We start from the raw sequence: 21,798 nt of genomic DNA on the forward strand, positions 1-21,798 counted from the left end.
TCAAAAACAGAAGTAAAATAAAGGTGAAATCACTACTTTTGCCTTGTAATAGACCTGAGTGTTTTTTCTTTTACTTTTAAACTAATTTTATGAGGGATAGTACTATGATCAGCAAGACTACAGCAATACACATAGTCTAATACAGTGTTTCCCAAACTTGGGACGCTGCTTGTTTAGGGAAAGCCCCTGGTGGACCGGGCCGGTTTGTTTACCTGCCACGTCCGTCGGTTTGGCCAATCGCGGCTCCCACTGGCTGCAGTTTGCTGCTCCAAGCCAATGGGGGCTGCGGGAAGTGGCGGCCAGCACATCCCTCGGCCCGTGCTGCTTCCTGCAGCCCCCATTAGCCTGGAGCGGCAAACCGCGGCCAGTGGGAGACGCAATCAGCCAGACCTACGGACGCGGCAGGTAAACAAACCAGCCCGGCCTGCCAGAGACTTTCCCTAAACAAGTGGCGTCCCAAGTTTTGGAAACACTGGTCTAATACAAAGAGAAGCAAATTCAACAGTATGAACCTTCTGGGGGCTACAGCAAAGTTTTATGCCCCAGACAGCTCTCCTAATCCACTGAGACCCACAGCAAGACAACAGGGAAGAACTGGGTCTGCAAGTGTCCTTCTTACCAGTTTAGGAGGAGCTGCCTCAGGACACCAGGATGCCACCACTTATCTCTACTGCCTGGCTGAGCTAAGCCAACAACTTTCTAGTGGCAGTGAATAAAAAGTCCCACTTGCCAAATATTGCACCATGCAATTATTGCCTGAAGCTCTCCTTTTGTAACTTCCAGCCACATGACTGAAGTATTGTGATCCTCCTACCATCTGCATTTCCATGTCATTTGTCCAGGGCCAAACTTGCAAGGATTAAGGGGAAATTTCAGTTTCCATATTCAGTTGCCATATTCAATTTTCATACTCAGTTGCCATATTCAATTCTACATTTTGTGACCATCAAGTGCTATGCCAGGTCCCTGCCCCTCAAAGGTTTGTATTCTCCCAATGCCACCAATCTGTTTCAACCCACCAATCATATATCACACTTTGGTTCTCTCCTTGCTGCCTCAACTTCCTTGCCTTTCTCTTCCTCCTCTGTCTCCCCACACTCCTTCACCCCTTTCACTATGTGTGATTCCTTTCTCATTTCTGCTTCCCTCACTTACAAATGCTCTATCATACTTTAACTGATTAAGTGGTGAGAAAATTGTGGAATCAACTAACCCGATCAATCCAAATCATGTGTTTGATCTCAACTAATTCCTCCCAACCTCACGCCCAGGCCAGCCCCTGCGCCCAGAGGTTTTTTATCTATATATATATATAAGCACCTCAACAAACAGAAACAGTACATCTGTGCTGTATGCTATGTACACCTATGTGTTGTATGACAAATACTAAATTGCAGGTCTACTTGCAAAAGTAACAGCAACATTAATGCTTCCTGACTGCAATGAGGTACAGCAAAGCCATCACGATTCAGCAAAGTAACATTTCTTACCTTTGCACCTGCCAAAAATCCTAGAGAGATGGCAACTCTGGCTCGTAGGTCTGGTCTGTCTTTGGGCCATACATAAGATAACATTGCCCTGATAATCTTCCCAGCATCTATCTCTTTCAACTATTGAGAAAAACACATACATCATATTAGAAGAGATACAGAAATACATTTCAAAATGCACTATTTAATAAACATCAGAATGAAAGAAGCAAAATATAAACCCAGCACAAAAGTTACATTCACTAACCAAGGCAAGTTTTATTCAAAATACTTGAAAAAACTATTCAGGAGTTTCAAGACATTAGGAAATTAAGTATTTTTCTTTTAAAAGTTGTCCTGAAGGTAATAAAATCTACAAAGCTATAAAAACAAGATGAGGAAATAATTTGAATCTATTGGTTCACAAGCCAGTTATTTCACCTAAAATGGTTTACTGTTTAACACCCCAATTTTAACCCCAAAAAGTATTCTCTTCCAATCATGACTCCTCCACTTGTAGAGTATGCATTTAAATCCCAGTGCTAAAAAACAGCATTATTAAAGGCATGACAGAATTGTGTCTTAACCTAAAAATATTGTATATATGATACAGGAGGAAAATGATTTTTATATTCAAATATTTGAGAGTTAAAAACTGTAGAATGACAAAAAATTTAATGCCATTTAGGAAAACATTTGGACATTTCCAAAGGAAACAAGAGTTGTTGCCTCAGCAAATGACTGGGTAGAAGTATGTCACAGGATTTAAAATGCATCTTATTGGTTTGCCATTGTTTTTGTAGCTCTCCTTTTCAGAAGCTTCTGTACTCTAACAACATAAGGGACTATTCAATGAAATTGAAAGGTGGAAAATTCAAAACTGACAAAAGGAAACGCTTTTTCACTCAATGTCTGAATAGACCATAGAACTCAGTGTAACGTGCTGTTGAGGCCAAGACTTTTGCAAGATTCCAAGAGGGACTGGACTCCGATATAGATAACAAAAATAATCAGAGTTACAGTTAATGCTAAAATTAAAGCGTTGGAAGGGATCTAAACTCTCATTTCAGCGTTTAAAACAATCTATTAGGGTTTAGGATAAAACCTACATGAGGGGTAGACTATATCACATGTTTACTGGGGAGAGGGAGAAGGTATTTTAACTGCCTTTAAAGTATCAGGTACTGGCCACTGTCAGAGGATAATGGGTTAGGCAACCAATGTTTATGACAGAATAAGGCAATTCATATGTTCCTATTTTTGTGAATACTGTCTTATGTAATTATTATATAATAAATTTAAGTGAATGCAATACCTGTACTTACTGACAAATGTCCAGTGTGTAACTGTATATTCCCTATCATTTTATTTGTATTAATGGTTTTAATTTTATTTGATGAGAAAAAAACCTACAAAAATGTTAACTTAAAATGTCCACAGGTGTGACAACATGTCCACATATTAAGTATTTCCCATAGTCTAGGGGCTAATTTATATAGCACCAGAAACTGATAAGGGGCTGGTGCTGAACTGTGCTGAATTTGCACATGCTCCAAAGAGCTTAAAGTATAACTATACAAACAGGTACAGTACAGAGAAGAGTGACAGTTAATCATCGCTCCAACGCTTCATGGAACAAGTGGATTTTTCAAGACTTTTGAATGAAGTGTGGGGGCTTGGCATATACTTCCTGGGAGCCGGTTCCAAGTACCCGGGACAACATGAAAGAAAACAAAATCAGGAGTACGGTGAGACAAAAGGGATCAAGGCAAGAGAGAGGTCTGCATGGACTATAAGAAACATGAGAGTTAAGAGCTAAGTGCATCATTAGATATATAAAAATAAATGCAAGTTTCTAAGATTCCGTTTCTGAGCGTACAGCAACTCAAATGCATCTGAAATTAAATATTCTTGCTAGAGGTTCAAAATTTTTAAACATTCATATTTTAAACTAAAATAATGCAAAGCAAATATAATTTAGATGCATTACCATAAACTGAAATGTTTCAAGTACTTAATCATTTAACAAGCTTCATGTCACTTATCCCTCTTTACAGAATAGTGACAAGGACTCTTGCTCTGCCTACCTAAAAAGTGTTTATTTTCTTTTAAGATATTCTACAGTGTACATCGGGATTCTTTCAATTGGTACACATTGAAGTTATGGCTAAGAGAAAAAACAAAGCAAACAAAAACAAACCCCCAAACTGTTCTAGTTGGGTTAATTGTGTGTAAAATGTCACTTCTTTTAACAGAATGGTCTCTGAAGTTGGGTAATCATGCATTATGAGGTCATTTAGCTGTACATGACTACACTTTAGTTTAAACAGTACTGTAAAGCTTTTGCTGATCTTTTATTTTATATCCTCCCACTACCACCCTGAAGCCCCTTTTTAAACCAAGGACAAATCCAACATTCAGATGACAGAACAAATCTTTCTGAAAATAGCCAAGATGTTTTTATAGTGAGATAGTTTAGTGGATAAAGCAGAGAGCTTTTTCTTGAATTCCAAAGAAGTCTACATGCTCTACAAAATCATATAAAAATGTGTGCCTCAGTTCAGACTCTAATGTAACATATAGTACTACACTGACAACCAACAACTCCTCCTCCTTCAGCACTGGACACCCAGGGATAATCTTGAAAAACGGAAAGGTTATCTAAAGCTGAAGGGAAGCCAGCCTAGCAAGTAAACTACATTACACATCACCTCTATATGGGTTAATCTTTCCATTTCAGGCTACGTTTGTTGGGAAAAGTTTATTTGCCCTTTCCTGGATGAACTTTTACTAAACAGAAGGTCCATGAAAATAGATGGATTTTACAATATAATTCTATATTTCCCACACTGGAGCATACTTTATGCATTCCCCCCGTTCCATCAATTTCCGGAGAAAGACACAAGTTAGATTTAAAATTCACTGTGAAAGCCAAGTTTGAATCAGAGGGAAAAGGTAGGGGTTTTTTTTGTTAAGAGAAAAGACTGATGAAGCAACCTGGAGAAACCAATATCAAATGTAAGCCTATAATTTAGCAGAAAAATCCAGCTCTCTTTATGTTTTGAGTCATCTTCAATGGCAACCAGAATAGAAAAGTTAATAAGATACATTGGCAACTGCTGACAGTACATACAGTACCCTCCATACAGCCTTTAACAAGTGGATATATTGACAATTCATAAATCAGTAGAGGATGTAAAATAACATTTCTGCTTACCCTAGCTACACAGAAGAGAGGAGATATTTGCAGCAGTATATGCATAAATCCTACCCTTTGTAGCGAAGGATATGCATAAATAGCCTTGTATTTCAAAGTGAAGAGGTTTTTTTTTTTTAGCACCATTAATGGTTTGGAAGGAACAAACTGGTGCCATGTTAATATGAAACCTACTAGAGTGACTGGAGTGGTTCTAATTATATGTTGCTATTGGCTAGTCAGACTTTTTACAGGAAAGCTATTAGAGAGAAAAAATGAAAAGCAAATATAAAGGCTGCAAACAAGGAATTCAACTTGGCTCCTTGAGGGCTTTGAATGGTTACAAAACCAAAACAGTCTATTCAGAATAGAGTGAGAAGGCAGCAAGTGATTTGTAGCAGCCTTGCAAAGGATCAAGGGGGAAAAAGGATGCACCAAATATGCATTACATCAAAGTTCAACATAAAATGAACATAGATATAATTATAGCTGTATAGAAACATGAATCTGACTGCAGAAGATATACAAGTCATAAGGTTAGGAATATTTTTTTTAAATTAACTCTGTTAAAGGTGACCTGTAAAGGAAAAAAGGGATTGTGTATATCACTGACACCAAAGGGCTTTCTTTGAGTATTCTTGCCTGTGCCATCCTTTTGGATGGAGAACTTGCTATTGTCTCCAATGGTCTTCCAGTCTCTGCTGTCTCTCTGTGATAGTGTAGACTTCGATCACTAGGCCATTAAGCCAGTGTGTTAATAGTATAACATGTTTTGGTACATAATCTCATAGGATGACCAGCAAAGGGAAAACAGATACACCAGACATGTCAACATGCTTATTGTTATAGGAAGGGGCTGATAGTGCCAACTCTTAAGTTGCCTGACACTTCCCATTATAAGACCTGTTTTCAGTTCCTTACCACTTTGCTGAACTTCAACCATTTGGGCTGAAATTATATATACTAGTGTCTGCCTCTGGCTGAATGTTGGGGGAAATTTCAGTCAAAGCTCTTCAGCAGTTTCTAAGAATAAAGCTAGGGAAAAATCTATTGTTTTGTCCATGTTAAATTCTAGTAACCTATTTTTTTTTTTAACAACTCTAGTATCCCCATGCTTTGGAGTTGGGACTTGTGGCCAGAATGCCTTTGTGATGTGCCTTTTGCTTGTCCCTGGGAAAATCTGCCCAAATTTGGTGAAGCTATAAACCTCTAAAAAGCAAATAAAATAAAATTACAGTTTGCACATGCTCTGTAGAGACTTCCTAGATTTTAACTGTTACAATTTCTTAAGAGTCCATCCTGGCTAAGTGCGCTTGAGCCTCTGACAACCTGTAGTGCTGATCAGACTGGGCATGAGCCAAGCCCTCACAGTAACTGAGGCTGCTCTAGCCCAGGGCTAAAGGGGTGAAGAGAGACTTTCCCTATAATGGATGCTCCAGGATGGGATGGGGGCCATGCTCTGGAACCCATCCCTCCTGTCAGTGACTACTCTTATCCCCTCTGCACCCTGGCAGCATAGAGGAAGAAGCAATCTGACCCAAAAAGCAAAATAAAATAAACAGAAATTATACACAAAGAATCAATGTTAAATGAATATTCAAGCTGCAATGGGAAAAATTAGAAAGTGTCAGAATTAAGGTTGCCTGTGAAACATTTAATTAAAGGGATAATGACTTCATAAACTAACACTTTTTTTTATTGCTGCAGTGAGTGAAGGTAGAGTGAGTGATGCACTGACTTGTACCCACAAGCATATTCCTTCTACGCCAAATGTCAAGTCCTAGAAATGCCAGTGACAAGCAGGAATAAGAGAACATATTAAAGTATAATGGAATGTATCTGTCATGAAAAGTCTAAAATACCTGAGGCTAATTTCAAGTCAACATCTGAGACACTTTGGTGACTATTTATTTATAGAAAGCCAGAGAATTTGTGGGAAAATAAGCAGATAAAATCATTACCAGTGCAGGGTAATTTAAAATCTACTAATCCAAGGTTCACAACTAACAGTATTTATTAGACAACAGTCTAAAAACTAAACTAAGTAGCCATCTGTGGGAAACATATGCTGTTTTCGATTGTTAAATGTCTGAAAAGGCTGAACATACATTTGATTTATACAGCATCTTGAACAGAGTTTGAGTAATATTGTTTGATCAAGCTTTTACCCCTTGCTTTGGATCTGTGTGGAGTCCTCCACCTGCATGACCATGCCAACATGTTCTCTTATCTATCAGTGGCCCCCGCTGGAGATGCTATGTAAAAAAAAATAAATATCAATTATACAGCAACTACAAGAATCACAGACTTAAAAAATGATGAACAAAACTTAAATTCTGAACTAAAGCGACAATCAGAATAGAGCTGAAGAATAGAGCTAGTAGCACAGGGCCATCATCCAGAGGAATAGAGGTTTTGCCTCAAGAACAGTGCCTTGCTCCTGAAGCTGGCATGCAAAGGCCATAGACTCTTGACAGTTGTGTGTCAAAATACCTTAGAGCAGAAACTGTCTCTAAGAGTTACAGAAAGATCTCTAAATCCTTCAGGCACATATCTACTCTAAAAAATGACTATGTAAAAATGGCACCTTCTTCTTCAACAGACCTGCTTCCTGTGCACATGGAGCATACTACCTGCTGATCTTAGAGACAAAGGTATGTTTTTAATGCTTTACATTCCTGTCGACCTTGCCAAGATCTTGTATACACAAAAAGCTTGCCAGGTTTAACTAAGGTCTACTTTAAAAAAAAAAGTTTAATTAAACCCATGCAAAAACCTATGTGGACATATTTATAAGCCACGTGTACACTGAAATATCAATTTAGTTCAGTAAGCAACTGATTCAAGATAAGGTAAATTAATAAAAGGCAGGTGTAAACCAAACTAAGTAGACCCTTTAACTCAGTGGTGGGCAATCTGCAGCCTGCACGCGGCCCATCAGTGTAATCCACTGGCGAGTTGCGAGAGAGTTTGTTTACACTGACCATCTGCAGGCACAGCCGTGCCGCAGCTCCCAGTGGCCACAGTTCACCGTTCCCGCCCTGCCCAGCCACAGCAGCCACGGTCCAGGCAGCAGTCCCCACCCTGCCCCACTAGAGGAGCCGCGGTTTGTGGCCCCCGGTGGCTGGAGCTGCTGGCCCCAACCCCACCGCCCCTCCCCGCATGTCCCCCCCAACAGCAGCCCTCCCCCCCATTTAAACTGGTATTTTTAGTATGTCATGGTCAGGTCACAGGCCATGAATTTTTGTTTATTGCCCATCACCTGTCTGTGACTTTTACTAAAAATACATATGATTAAGGCTATGATTTAAACATGAACAGGTTATAAGACTCAATGGTCATTGTTTAATTACATCATAAATTAAATACATGAATTGCAATTTACTTGTATCTGATTAAGTCATCCAAATGTCACCTGATTTATTTTTTTAGCTATACATACCTTCCCTTTATGGGTAAGAAAATGCATTTTTACAAAGCCGCTTTTCAAGCCCAACTGCACTTTCAATAAAGTGCTTAAAACCACGGCATTAGTCTGGAATGCTGTGATCAATTTGGCAAGTATCATAATAATGACACAGAGCTTTTACAAGTGCTTCCAAGTACTGTGCAAAGCATTAACCCGCAACACCTCTTTGAGGTACGCAAATATTACTATCCCCACTTTGCAGATAGGAAAACTGAGTAGAGAGATTAAATGACCTGCGCAAGGGCAGAGAGAGAGAGAGAGAGAGAGAGTCAGTGACAGAGATGGAACTGGGAATCAGTAACTCCTGAATTCTACTATACTAGACCTTTCTTATTAAAAAAATCTACAGTAAAACAGTTAATTAGATTGCAAAACCAAGCACTTGAAAGTAACTAAAGGCCAAATTTAAAGTTGTCCATGAAATCTTTATTCTGTCCCTGTCTGTGTCCAATCTCTGCACTGAATAAGCAGGGTTCCTGTGGGAAAAACAGTATATGATCATGTCATTAAAAACGATATTGTAATCCATATGTACAAAGGGGCATAATTAAGATTGCATGGGCAACTCCAAGTGCTATTTCTAACCTATGAGTGCTTGAATTTGCAACCCAAATAATGGTCTTTTAACACATTTCCTAGATGTTTAAAAAATATATAAAAACAATGTTACATACCACTGTAATAATCTCCATATCGTGCATCAGCAAGAATCCTGAGCCTGCAGCAGGGCAGCACAGATTTTTACCACAGTGGTTCTCAACCTTTTGTACTGGTGACCCCTTTCACATAGCAAGCCTCTGAGTGAGACCCCCCTTATATATCAAAAACACTTTTTTATATGTTTAACACCATTATAAATGCAGGAGGCAAAGTGATGTTTGGGGTGGAGGCTGACAGCTCACAACCCCCCAAGTAATAACCTCGTGACCACCTGAGGGGTCCCAACCCCCAGTTTGAGAACCCCTGTTCTACCACTTCAGTTACATGGCCCGTATGGTGCTCCCAAAAAGGGGGCTAGGAAGCGGGGGCCATATGCCAGGTCTGAGGAGTGCAGGTTGAGGCAATATGGCCTGGTCCAGTCCCTTGCTGCTCCCAGACATTGCCAGTATAGTGTGGTGTTTGCTGCAGTGGTAGTGTGAACCTGTTTTGTTTTTTTTAAATCGTGTTCAGTTATTTTAGCATATTACCAAAATTTTCCTGATGAATACAAGTGAGAAACAGGAAACAATGATTTAACAGTTTATAATTCAGCTAAATTGAATGGAATTTAATAGGACAAACAAGTCACTTCGCTAGCCAAGTGATTTCTTCTTAACTTAAAAGCTTTCTGAAAACATTACTATATTGGCATTGATTTTTAGAGATTTAGAAAGACATTTCAAAGGGGGAAGACTATCAAGATTTCAGCAGAGATTCTCTCTCCATTTCCAGAGGCAGAAACATAACTTGCCATTTATCTAGTTGTACTTAGAAATCATAAAAGGGGAAATTATATAAAGGATGTAAAATACGCAGCATAAACTGGAAGATGCTCTAAGGGATAGAATTTTTCCCCCCTGAGAGAGTAGAAGGAGGAAAGACTGCTTAATCCTACCTTTGCAGCATCTAATAATTGTCTTGAATAGCCACACCCCAAACTCTGCCATGTAGCTTGTCTGAATGTCTCGGGAATCTGCAGGAAAGAAGAAAAAAGAGAGAGGATTGAGTAATTAAGAGTGTATACTTCATGTTCAGAGAATATTTCACCTAGTTCATGCAAACATGCAGAACATGAGAATTAAACAAAAGACAGTGGTTGACAAGTGACCAAAGAAAAAATAAGATGAAAACAACTGGTGGGGAGCAGGTGCAAAATAAATTGCTTCTAACTATTAAAAATGCAAAATGTCAACAAACCTTTCCCCCATCTCCATCCATGCTCTCACTAGGCTTCCTATCCTTTGTTCCTTGAAAGCCCATAAGTCCTTCTTCTCTTCTCATTCTGTTTTGTTCTCGGATGGCCTTTGCATTCTTTTCAAATATCCCCTCTGTTCTGTTTTTTATTATGTTTTATTCTTATCCTTGTTGCCCTCCCTGTTTTCATTCCCTCTTACCTCATATATTACACTTGTACGTTGGACCAAATGACTAGCAAAAGCTACAACCCTGCCTGGGAACGGCTGCCACTGCTATGAATCTGAACATGACTGGGTTGCAATTTTTTTCAGGATGGGATATAAAATACACCATAGTCACAAATATGGGGCTCTGCATAGGCATAACATAGGTTAATAGCAGATGCTGTTACAGAAACTGGAACGCTGTATTCTAAGTGCTGTAGGACACAGATCTTGTCTGTCTACCCTTCTGAAGTTCCTAGAACCCTTTGGATGCTACAGAAACAGTAAGAAACAGTCTTAAACCTGGATGGCTGTTTTCATTACACTCTTCCTTTCAGTAAGAATGGTGAGCAGTGTCCTCCTAGACAACAGCAGACAGGGGGCACTCAGTGTACTTCCATAACATAACTGCTATATTTCAGCCAGGAAATATGTTCTCTGCCCCCAATGATTGTTTCTGAAATCGGTCCTGATACTCCTATAGCACCTGGCTGGTATTCCACCATAAACCAGTCTCCTACAGCTCTGTTGTGATACTGGCTGCACAGCATGCACAATATAAATCAATATTGTACAGCAGAACAGCAAAAGAGCAGTCACTGGCTCAAGGCAAAGAACAAACGTCAAGAAAATAAACTCTTCAGAAAAACATTTTTTAACCTTAACAAATAGCAGCATGGCCCTGTGTATATTTTCAACACATTGCCTTAAACCTTCTTTTTGCACTTGTCCTAAGTCACATAGTACATTACAAATTGCTGAAGAAATACAACCAAGTGAAGCTAACTTCTCCACCATATAATACCTGTCCGTTTTAACACATCTTATTGTATTATATCCTGCATATAGGATGAAGTATTTTTGGAATTAAACATTCTATTAATTACTTTTAAAGATGTATCAGACACTTATGGCACTTAATGTAGCAAATGGCTTTCTAGTTATGCACGCCATTCAATAAGCCAATGTGATCCATTCCAGCACCACAAAATGGTTTTCTTTAAATCTCTCTGAGAAGATCCTGTTTGCATCCTAAGGGTTTACTGGAATGTTGGGTTGATACACCAAGGAGTTTGTCTCAGATTTATGCTGTAGTGCTTATGAAAAGTGTCAGCATGACATCCATGTTTCTAGCATGAGAGTCTTGACCAAATGACACGAAGACATGCTGGTCTTTAAGCATAACAGTTTTTGCAAACAAACAATTTTCCAACTATTGCTTAGCATGATGGGCAGGCAAGGCACTCACCATATAAGATAATAAGAAATAAGATAAAGGGTAAAAATAAGATAAAAGGTAAAAGGGTAAATTTTTCAAAAACATGCAAGTCATAATGACTTTCAATAGAACTTAGGGTAAACTTTGCAAAAGCACTTCAGTGACTCAGAAGTCTACATTCCTGCCCAGAACAGTTTTCAGTCTTAACAGTCGATTTTTCAAGGCGTCCCCTGCAGTATCTACCCCACCCTCCAGCCAATCTTTATAAAGTAGTACACAGTTGTGGGCACATCATTTGCAGAGACAAGCTAACAAATCTGATGTGCCAGTGGTCTAATGTGGCACTGGAAATTCTAAGCACTCACTCATACAGGTCAACATTTTAAAAAAATGAGTGCCTCAAGTTAAGCTCCTAAGTAAGTGGTCTGATTTTCAGAAGTGCTAAGCCCCTTGCAACTGCCACTGACATCAACATTAACAAAGAGAATTTTTCATTTTATGTTTCAAATAGGAAGTAAGATCACAGTAAGATCACAGAAGTTAGCAGGGAGGGGGGCAGGGGTAGCCCTCAGGGCAGTAATAGTATCTGTAACTAGTTTTAACTCTCATTTTAAACTGAGGAGATTGGAAGTTGGCATGGTCTCTTTAAATAAGCATATAACAAGCCAAATCATGTCAAATACTCAGACCTGTGGCTGCCTATGTAACTGTGGTTGAAATCCATGCTCTGACAAAAAAGACAAAAAAAAAATCCCTGTCCATGGTGGTCATGGAAACAGCACTAGAAATTTGTTACCAACAAATTCGTTTAATCATTGTCATAAATAGCATAATTCTGATCCCACTGGGAACAAAGCCTTGGGAAGGTCCCATCTCAGTTGCAACACTGTAATGTCCTCAAATGATTAAGAGACTGTTTGGTCTTGCCAGTGAAGATGGACCTTATCACCGTAGAGGTGTTTTTACTGTGTTACTGCTACAGCTGCAGGAGAAAAAACTCAAATCTTGGCAGATATTTGATATTTCTTTAGATTTATAATGAACTCTTTACAGAGACAGCCATCCTTCACAGAGAAATCCCTCCAAGTAGCTACTTTCTGTTTATATCAATAAGAGCTCAGGCACTTCCACAGAGCATGGCATGGGAACAGAAACGATTTCAATGGTAACCAGGTGTCAAACCATTTAGGGCTTTATAAATTGATATCAACATCTTGAATTCCACCAGGCGGTCAACAGAAGCAAGAGCAGACTCTATTGCTCTGATGTGGTGTGCTCTCCATCTCATAAACAGGCCATGCATGGCATTCTGTACTAGCCTCGGTTTCCAGGTGGTCTCTGTGCATAGCCACACATAGAGAGCATTACAGGAATCTAATCTAACTGTGGCAGAAGCTGGAATAGGAGTACAGATACCTACATTAAAAAAAAAGCATTCATGGCAACAGCCACTACCTGGGCATCCAGCAGCAGACCAGGATGTAACACTACCCCTAATTTGCATACTTATGCTACAAATGGCAGCTGAACTCCCTAATTCAGGTGCAGTGATTAAATTAGGACAGCACTCATGACTGCTTCCCCAAATCTGTTAACACTGACTTCCTGTTTGGGTTAAACCAACGTTTCTCAAATGCAGCCACAGTGGCTGCATGTAGCCACCAAGGACTTTTCGTGCGTCCACGACACCCTCCTGGGCTGTGATTGGGGGAGTGGGGGGGCGGTGTGCACAAAGCATCAGCCCCTTCCCCTCCCTCCTTGTTGCTCCTGGATGTGCCACCCTGCCACCGCCTCTGGAGAAAGGTGGGACAACGCTGCAGGAGCAAAGTGAGTTCTTGACCCACCTTGGGGGGAGGGGGTTTGGGCGGCAGGCTCCAGCAGCAGGACTTCAGGAACCTGGCCGTGCAGCCCCAGGCTCCGACCGCAGGGCAGCAGGTATTGACCCCCCGCCCCCCGCCTCTGGCCATGCAGCCCTGGCCTCCAGCTGTGGGGCTTCAGCCTCCGGACCCTGGTTCCAGCTTCATGGCAGCAGGCACTGGGTCCCGGCTCCAGTCCCAAGCTCTGGTTGCTAAGTGGCAGGCACTGACCACAGGCACCGACCCCTAGCCCCCGTGGCACGGCAGTGGGCTCCAAGCTACCCTGGGGGCTGAGGAACAATTGCCCACTATGGGGTTCTCTCAAATACTTAAGACCGGAACCTCTCAAAAGCAATGCTATAAACTCCTGTTTAGGTCGGCAAGAAGCATGTAAATTAACGTTCAGAGTGATCAAGCATATGAACACTAAATATTAAATCCAGAATGTTTTTGTTCATAGTGTGTTCATGGGAGTAGAGGGTTGTGGAACTATAATAACCTATGGGGAAAAAAAGAATTCACAGCCACCATTCAGAGAAAGAGCTAGATTGTTTATATAGTGCAGTAAATGTGCATATTTTATAGACAAATAAATCTCGTTTCTATTCCCAAAAAACAATTAAATTAAATTACATTTAAATTAATGATTTTCTTTCTATTACACAAATTTTACAGACTTGATTGTGGAGTATATTTAAAGAAGTGTTTATTTACAAGCTTTTATTGCAGCTCTCCTAGATTACATGTCCTTAATACAGGAGTTTCTAATCTATTTTTGTTGAAATAACTAATGTGAGGGTTCCTGTCCTGTCTCAGGACACATCCCACCTTCCCTCAGTTTGGGCTGTTGAAGAGGCAGTCCCTATGTGTAAACTGACCCATGGCCAGATGTATTAGAGGCTGCCAAGAAAACAGGAAGAAAACTTTGTTTGTTTTAAACAAGCCACCTGTTGCTTTATCTACAGCTGCAGGAACATAAATACAGGGGGAAAAGAGGTGTCTCTAGGGTTATACCGCTTTCTTTTGCCTCCCAGCCCTGCTCTTCTTTTCTGCCCACTCTCTGTAGATTGGGAAAAACTGCCCTCTTATAATGATGATAATTTAAACTTACATAGCAGCTTTCAATTAAACATTACTTAAATAAGCCACACAACACCTCTGCAATTAGGGAAAGATCCCAATGTACAGATAAAGGAATGGACGCACAGAGCTTACAGGATTTGTCTTAGGTCATACAGAAATATCTGTGAGGGAGCTGGGAATCCCAGTTCTCTTGAGTCCCAATCCTATGCCTTAAGGATAGGCTATCCTTCCTCTCATGCTTCTCTTTGAAAAATTTGGTATCAGCATGGAAGCCAAAGATTAAATCACCATGGGCAGCCCGCCCAGCAATCAGGAATAGACAGTGGTGAGGCAACCTAGGGAGCTAGGACATATGTTTGTGTTGCTGCTTTCCATGCTATTGTACCTGCTCCTGGGATAGCAGACTTCAGTGTCCAGTGCTTTCAGTCTACCATGCCTTCCTATCAACAGAAGTATATCACAAAGAAAAAATGTGTTTGTGCCTTTTTATGGTCCTGTATGATGTACAAAGATGGCCCCCTGTTTTTGAATATTTCTGCTTGTTTTTTACCTCACAGATTGCACAGGAAACCTTAATTCTGACATTTCCTAACTTCTGAGTGTTTGACTTCGAAATATTAACATACTTTTAGTGCCATTTTTGGATACAATATTATACAGTTTCAATGATGAAACACAGGTTTAGTATTGATTGTACTTGAAAACTATCTATTCCTACAGCATCATGGCTGTTAAATTTTATAAATATCTTGTTTAACACATCAGAGCATCGAATGGAAAGAACAATCAAGATTATCAAGAAGCATTTGTTCAAGGTCAAATCTAACGTTTACAAACTTTTCTGCTAAGTTTCCAATAAACTATTCCAGACAGCATTATGCTATGCTGCCACTTTTGACCAATGGTTACCTGCATAACTAACATATGTTAGAAATGAATCCAAATACTGCGGAAGTATATGAGAATCTTACCACTGGCTTTACTGGGGAGTTATACTGGGTCCTTAAAAGCAAGAGAGGAAAAAATGTAATAGGAGGGAGGAAGCAAGGAAAGAGTGTATATGAACAAATGGGAGGAAGAATGAGAATGAGAAGGAAAGAGACAGAGTGAAAGGAAAGAGTTAAAAGAAGCATCTGAGTAAATGAGTGAGAGTAAATGCCAACTGTAACAGTGAATGAGAAGATATGTGGGAGTAAGCAAGAGTGGCAAAGGCACTGAGAAAAGAAAGTGAATGATAATTGTTGGATTGAATTTAGATTAGAGGGAATGAGGAGAGTGGGAAGGAAAGTATGGGAATGTTGAGAGGTCAACTGATCAGACTGGGCTTTTCAGTATATTAAGCTTAGTTAGGCAGTCACTGTACGCAGAAAAATAAAACTGAAGAGAACATTGGTTAAAATTAGTCATTTTGCGTGAGAATAACTTCACTTCCTCTTTAGATTACATTTTATTATTTAGCAATAATTACAAGAATTAAGTAGCAACCTCCCTTGTGCATTTATCAATGTGATCCCTTTGGAAAGGCTCTTCTAAAAAGACATGCACATATGTTGATAAAGAACACCAGAACTCACTAATGGCTTAAAAATACATGGATTTCTGTATTAGGAAACTCATAAGATTGTTTTTAAATTGACTGATTCTTAAAAATGGCAAAAGTTGTTTCACCGTTGTAAAAGGGGCCATCAAAAATAACTTTTTAAAAATGAAAGCTATATGCATTTTACCAAAATATCTTCAGCTAAGCAGTTTACATTACAACAGAAAAATGACAAATTTTCCTTATTTTGCTGTTTATAGTGACTTAAATGAGAGCCGCAGCTTGTTCGGACCTCTGAAAAAGACTTCTCAAGCTGGACACCGAAAATCTGAGACTAGTTCTGAAAAATGTAGCTGCATGTCTCTTCGTTTCATCTGTAGTTTTTAGATAAGGCTTTTGCTGGCTGATGCTGTATATTTAAGAGACAAGGTAGGTGAGGTAATTTTTTTTTTTTTTAAATCATCGGATCAACTTCTGCTGGTGGAAGAGACAAGCTTTTGAGCTTCACAGAGCTCTTCTTCATATCTAGAAAATGTAACCAGGATGTCACAGCTAAACAACAGGTGGACCAGGTGTTACGCATAAGGGGTTAACACACATTACTGAGGAATATCAAGACTCACAAACCATCTCGAACCACTCACCACACAAAGGGCCAGTTTCCTTCAGGACACAACCTACTTCCTCCAGAAACTCCACAATATTAACAATTTCCCTCAGAACACATTCCTTCCCACCATGTATGTCCCTTTCCTATATACCAAAATCCTCACAGTGAGGGCATCAAAGCCTGCCTAAAGACAATGGACAATACTCAGATATGCACCTCAAAGACGTTGCCAAACTAATCCATTTCATTCTCACCCACAACAACTTTACATTTAACACCACACAGTTTGTCCAAACCACGGCAACAGTCACTCAAGCAAGAATTTCTGGGAAAATGCACTATAAAACCTATGATATACATTGATGACACTTTCATTCTCTGGACAGATAACCTAACTCCCTCACACATTTCCACCACAACTTCAACAGCCATCATTTGGTTTCTTTGGTGAGACGTGTCTACTGGGAAATGGCCTGAGGCCAACAAAATCACTTCACAGTCCATTAAACCATCCACAAGTGATAATCCAAGTTCATTAAGTGTGTCCTGCTGCACAGGACTGATCCTGGGCAATGTGCAGGCAATTCTCCCTTACTCAGAGACAAGGTTTTTGGAGTATGTAACGAGAAAGGAATATTTTTCCCATGGTTATGCAAGTGTGGGTGGGTCACCAGTCATGTTTCAATTACTCTAATGCAGGGTGGTCAGGGAAAGTGCATGATACTTGCATCTTTAAGAATACAGGTCTTTTTTAAAAGATGCAAGCACAGATTGGCATATGCATTGTAGCTCCACCAATGTGAAAACTGTGTTTCTCAGATGCCTAGCCCCGCCTTTGCTTCCCTGACTCATGAAACCATACACCTGTAAGCTAGAAAGGAACAAGGAAAGATTTAAGTACCACCTAAGTATATGCAAGATCACAGTGGTGCATGTGTTTGACAGATTAAAGGGTCAATGGAGGTGTCTTATGAATAGCCTGGATCTCAGAGAGCCAAATGTTCTTGTTACTGTTGCATGTTGAGTTTTACATAAATTTGCAAGACCATGGGGGAAATGGTGTGGGGGGGAGGAGGGCGGGGAAGAGAAAAAAAGACTGATTTTGAGGAACCTGACGGGGGCAATTAGATTCATCAGCAGGTCAGTTTTGTCAGTAGGTCTTAAAATTGGGTGTGGACACATGCAAGGCTGTGCCAACAGAAGACAAGTTTTACCAGTAAACGCTGTAGTGTAGATGAGGTCTTAGAACAAGTGACAAAAACATAAACAAATAAATTTAATTGAAATAGCACCTTCAGTCATTAATCTTTGTTGTGACTGCTTATTAAAAACCAAGAGCTATAGAAAGCAAGTTAAAAAAACCACTCTTGTATGAATGAAAAAAAAGGAGATCTTATCACATATTCCACATTGTACCTGGAATGGCAAGATAAGAAGAAAAATGGAAGAAAATTGAAGTTAGCCTATTTCTGCTTTTTACAGTTCTACTTTCCAGTAACATACATAGTTTTACTTTTACTGTTGACAATGTGGACTGTGAAGGGAACCCCTAAGCATACTACTGGACTCATCCAGATTAATCATGTAACAATTTGCCTTAGTTGCAGGACTGCTGCTCTTTCTAATCATATTCTTCTTTATCCCCTTTATGTTTCTTCTAGACTGAATAATCTTTTTTATTATAGGCTTTGTTTCAGATGCAAGTAAACTGCTTTGGGAATGGTCCTAAACTCCCTAAAGACTGCATTTCCATTTACTTGGGTCATTTTTCAAGCTCATTATGTAGGCCACATCTAACATTTTGGTCTTTAGTAATATCCAGCAGATATCATAAGTCAAACAGGAGCTCTGACAGGAAGCACTTGGAAGGATGAGCTGGAGAAGTTATATTTGTGGAAACATAAAATTAATCTCAATGTTAAGGTTTGGAGTCTGGACACAGTTCCACACTATGCTGTGCATAGAAGAGGCTTAAGAAAATTATTTACTATGTCTGTTTTCCCCCTAGAATCCATTCCTCTCTCCAGGATGCAAAAGTTAACATCTCTTTGCACTCTGTTTTGAGGCAACAAGCCTCTGAACAACTATTGAACTAGGTAGGTGAGAGAGTGGAAAGATGAATCGCTATTATTTGTATTGGTGTATCACCCAAATGTCTCAATTAAAATAGATCCCCATTGGGCTAGACAATGCACAACATACATACAAATACTGCTCCACCCTAAAGAACTTACAACTAAAGAAAGAAAAAAATTCAACTTGAGGGAAATGGAATACAACATGAATGCAAAATAATGAAGGTGGTGATGGGCAAACATTTTAATAATGTGGAACTAATGATAAGTTATTAATGTTTAAACTTTGTTTTATTATTTTTAGCCTTGCCTTTTCCCCATATATTTAACCCTAGCCTTTTTCTATTTTTAAAGTAATGCAGAAGTTGCTAAAACATGCATTAATGTCTTTACTTTCAGGGTTCTTGAAGGCCTACACCCACCCTACCGATCATCTCTCATTCAGTAAAGAGTTTGACTCCTGCCTGATGCCAGACTCCATTGCCCACTTGTTATACAGTATTTTAAAAACAAGCACCTTTGTGCTTATCTCCTATGCTGCCCCTCACGCTTGGGAGGAGTTCCCTGTAAACATCCTGAAAGCCACTTCAAATCCCTCCTTAAAACTCACTTTTTCTGTAAGTTCTACAAAAACTTGACAATGGTTAATGTACTGAGACCATAAGAATGGCCCAACTGGGTCAGACCACAGATCCATCTAGCCCAGTATCCTGTCTTCCGACAGTGGCCACTGCCAGCAGGGCTGGCTTTATGACCCGTGGGGCCCGAGTGGAATACGCAGCAGCGGTCTGGGGTCCGCTCCGGGTCTTCCGCGGCACTGAAGGACCCCCTGCCACTGAAATGCCGAAGACCCCCGGAGCAGACCCCCTGCCACTGAAATGTCGCCGAAGACCCCTGGAGTGGGGCCCCCTTAGGCGCGGGGCCCTCTTCAGCGCGGGGCCCGATTCCAGGGAATTGGCGTAAAGCTGGCCCTGAGTACCAGGTGCCCCAGAGGAAACGAACAGAACAGGTAATCATCAAGTGATCCATCCCCTGTCGCCCATTCCCAGCTTCTGGCACACATGTGTACTGCCTGTGGTGCTGGACACTATTGTCTCATTGCTTCTTTTCTTAGAAACTGTAAGGTAATGACAGAAATGAAAGTCTGACGGGGTTACTCTATGCAATACATCCAGGGGTTCTCAAACTGGGGGTCAGGACCCTCGGAGGGGGTCACAAGGTTATTACATGGGGGGGGGGGGCTTGCGAGCTTCAGCCTCCACCCCAAACCCTGCTTTGCCGCCTGCATTTATAACGGTGTTAAATATATTTAAAAGTATTTTTAATTTATAAAGGGGGGCAGGGGTGCCGCATTCAGATGCTTGCTATGTGAAAGGGGTCACCAGTACAAAAGTTTGAGAACCACTGACACAGACGGTAGTTTTTTATCACTTGGTAATCTGGAGGCTTTTGCAAGATATCATGCCACATCACACTCATTTCACTAACTAAAAATGTATGTCTACTTCATTACAAAGCAGACAGACTAAGACTACATTCCCACTTATGAATCACTCTCTGAAATCATCTTCCTGTTAAAAATCTTCTAAAGATGTAACTTTTCAAGATCATTCAAAATAGACCAACAATGAAAGTTGATGAATTAATTTTTATTTTTTTGTTTTAAATCCATTGTGCACAAATATTGCACAGGTTTTAGAATAGTGCTGCAGTACCTCATCACAAAAGGACAGGATATGGACCAAGTTTCTGCCTTATCTCTGAATTTCTTGTCTTGCGCAAGTTTAAAAACAAGACCCCTATCATCATCTGAACATAGTCTTTTGTCATTTAATTTATTTCCATCCAGCCATTTTATAGATCTAAGCAAATAATAAGAACTTTATTCTGGTCTGTGATAGAATTATGTCTGTCACAGGCATTTAATCAGAATCAATGGTAATGAAAAGCTAGTCAAATAATGTACTTGTGCAATATATATAGGTTTAAGATTATTATCAAACTGAAATAATAGCTACTCAAGAGTTTTTCAAGGATCGTTCATTCATTTTAACATTTAGATGCAGTAACGTTTGAGATGTGTTTAAAATACTTTTACTTTACAATTCTGCTTTCCATTTCTACAGTTTTGATTGTTTCCATTTATGAGCCAGACTACCAAGAATTTTATTTGGAACCAAAAAAAGAAAAGTTACTTTGCAATATCTACTGGAATGTATTACCAAATATATCCATAGCTGAGAGCAGGAATTTTGACTTATATATTAGTAATATAACTGGTATACCTCTGTATGAGTAAATGATTGTCTAAATTGTCTTTGGACAACAGAAACACAAGAATATGACAAAGCATTTTCTGCACCACTCTGGCATTTCAGCAGCAGGGGGAGGGGTGCTTCCCTGTTACAGTTCATTGTTTCAATGGAACTGAATTTTCATTTGGGACTTTGCCACAAAATTCTAACGGAAGGGAATAAGAATTGTCTGGACTTTAAAGGTGACTTGATGTTTAGATGTCACCTTCTACATTATGCCTATGCAAGTTATAGAATGTTGTACTTTTAAAAGATATAAATAAATATGGGAAAAGAGAGAGAGAATTACTGAACAAATGTCAGGAAATAGAGATAAGAATGGAAAATGTCAAGATGCAAAAAAACAGCAATAGAAGTAGATAAAATGGAGTATGCTGCTGACCAATTTAGAAAAAAGCCAGTACAAATTATTTGCTTTCTGAAAATACTTTTTAAAATACCCAAGGTAAAGTACATATCCAAAATATATGTATTCTAGCACTTAAGAAGCACGGAGAATTGCAATAGATTATCAACAAAGATCTCTTAAGCCCATGTTTAAAAGGGGAAGTTTATTTCAAAATCAGACAGGCACTTAACTGGTATCAATCCTCACCATTACTGCTTGGCAATGCTGTTGACTTCACGATGAGAAAAAGTGTAGCTGGATACAACACAGGCATCACAAGGCTCAACAATACATTAGAAAATATAGATGTTGCTGGTGACATAGGTCTTCTAAGTGACAGCTCAACCAACATGCAAGGAAAGACCGAGAGACTGTCCAGCATTATAGCTGAAACCCCGTTATATCGGGGTAGGGGCGGCAGGGCTCTGGTGGTGATTTTAAGGGCTCGGGGCTCCCCACAGCAGCTGGAGCCCCGGACC

At 39.8% G+C, this 21,798-nt stretch overlaps 1 protein-coding gene across 1 annotated transcript in view; it reads right to left on the reverse strand.

Annotated features, from left to right (window-relative positions):
- ABCB7 (ATP binding cassette subfamily B member 7) overlaps positions 1-21,798 on the reverse strand; it is a 66,540-nt gene that overhangs the window by 37,274 nt on the left and 7,468 nt on the right. Inside the window, exons 2-4 of the mRNA XM_039489783.1 lie at positions 9,729-9,806; positions 6,834-6,920; positions 1,491-1,610 (exon numbers count right to left, since the gene is read on the reverse strand). Coding sequence (XP_039345717.1) covers positions 1,491-1,610; positions 6,834-6,920; positions 9,729-9,806 — 285 coding nt within the window. The remainder of the gene's footprint in view (positions 1-1,490; positions 1,611-6,833; positions 6,921-9,728; positions 9,807-21,798) is intronic.

This window comes from Mauremys reevesii, linkage group 9 (genome assembly GCF_016161935.1).
Source record: "Mauremys reevesii isolate NIE-2019 linkage group 9, ASM1616193v1, whole genome shotgun sequence".
NCBI lineage: Eukaryota > Metazoa > Chordata > Testudines > Geoemydidae > Mauremys > Mauremys reevesii.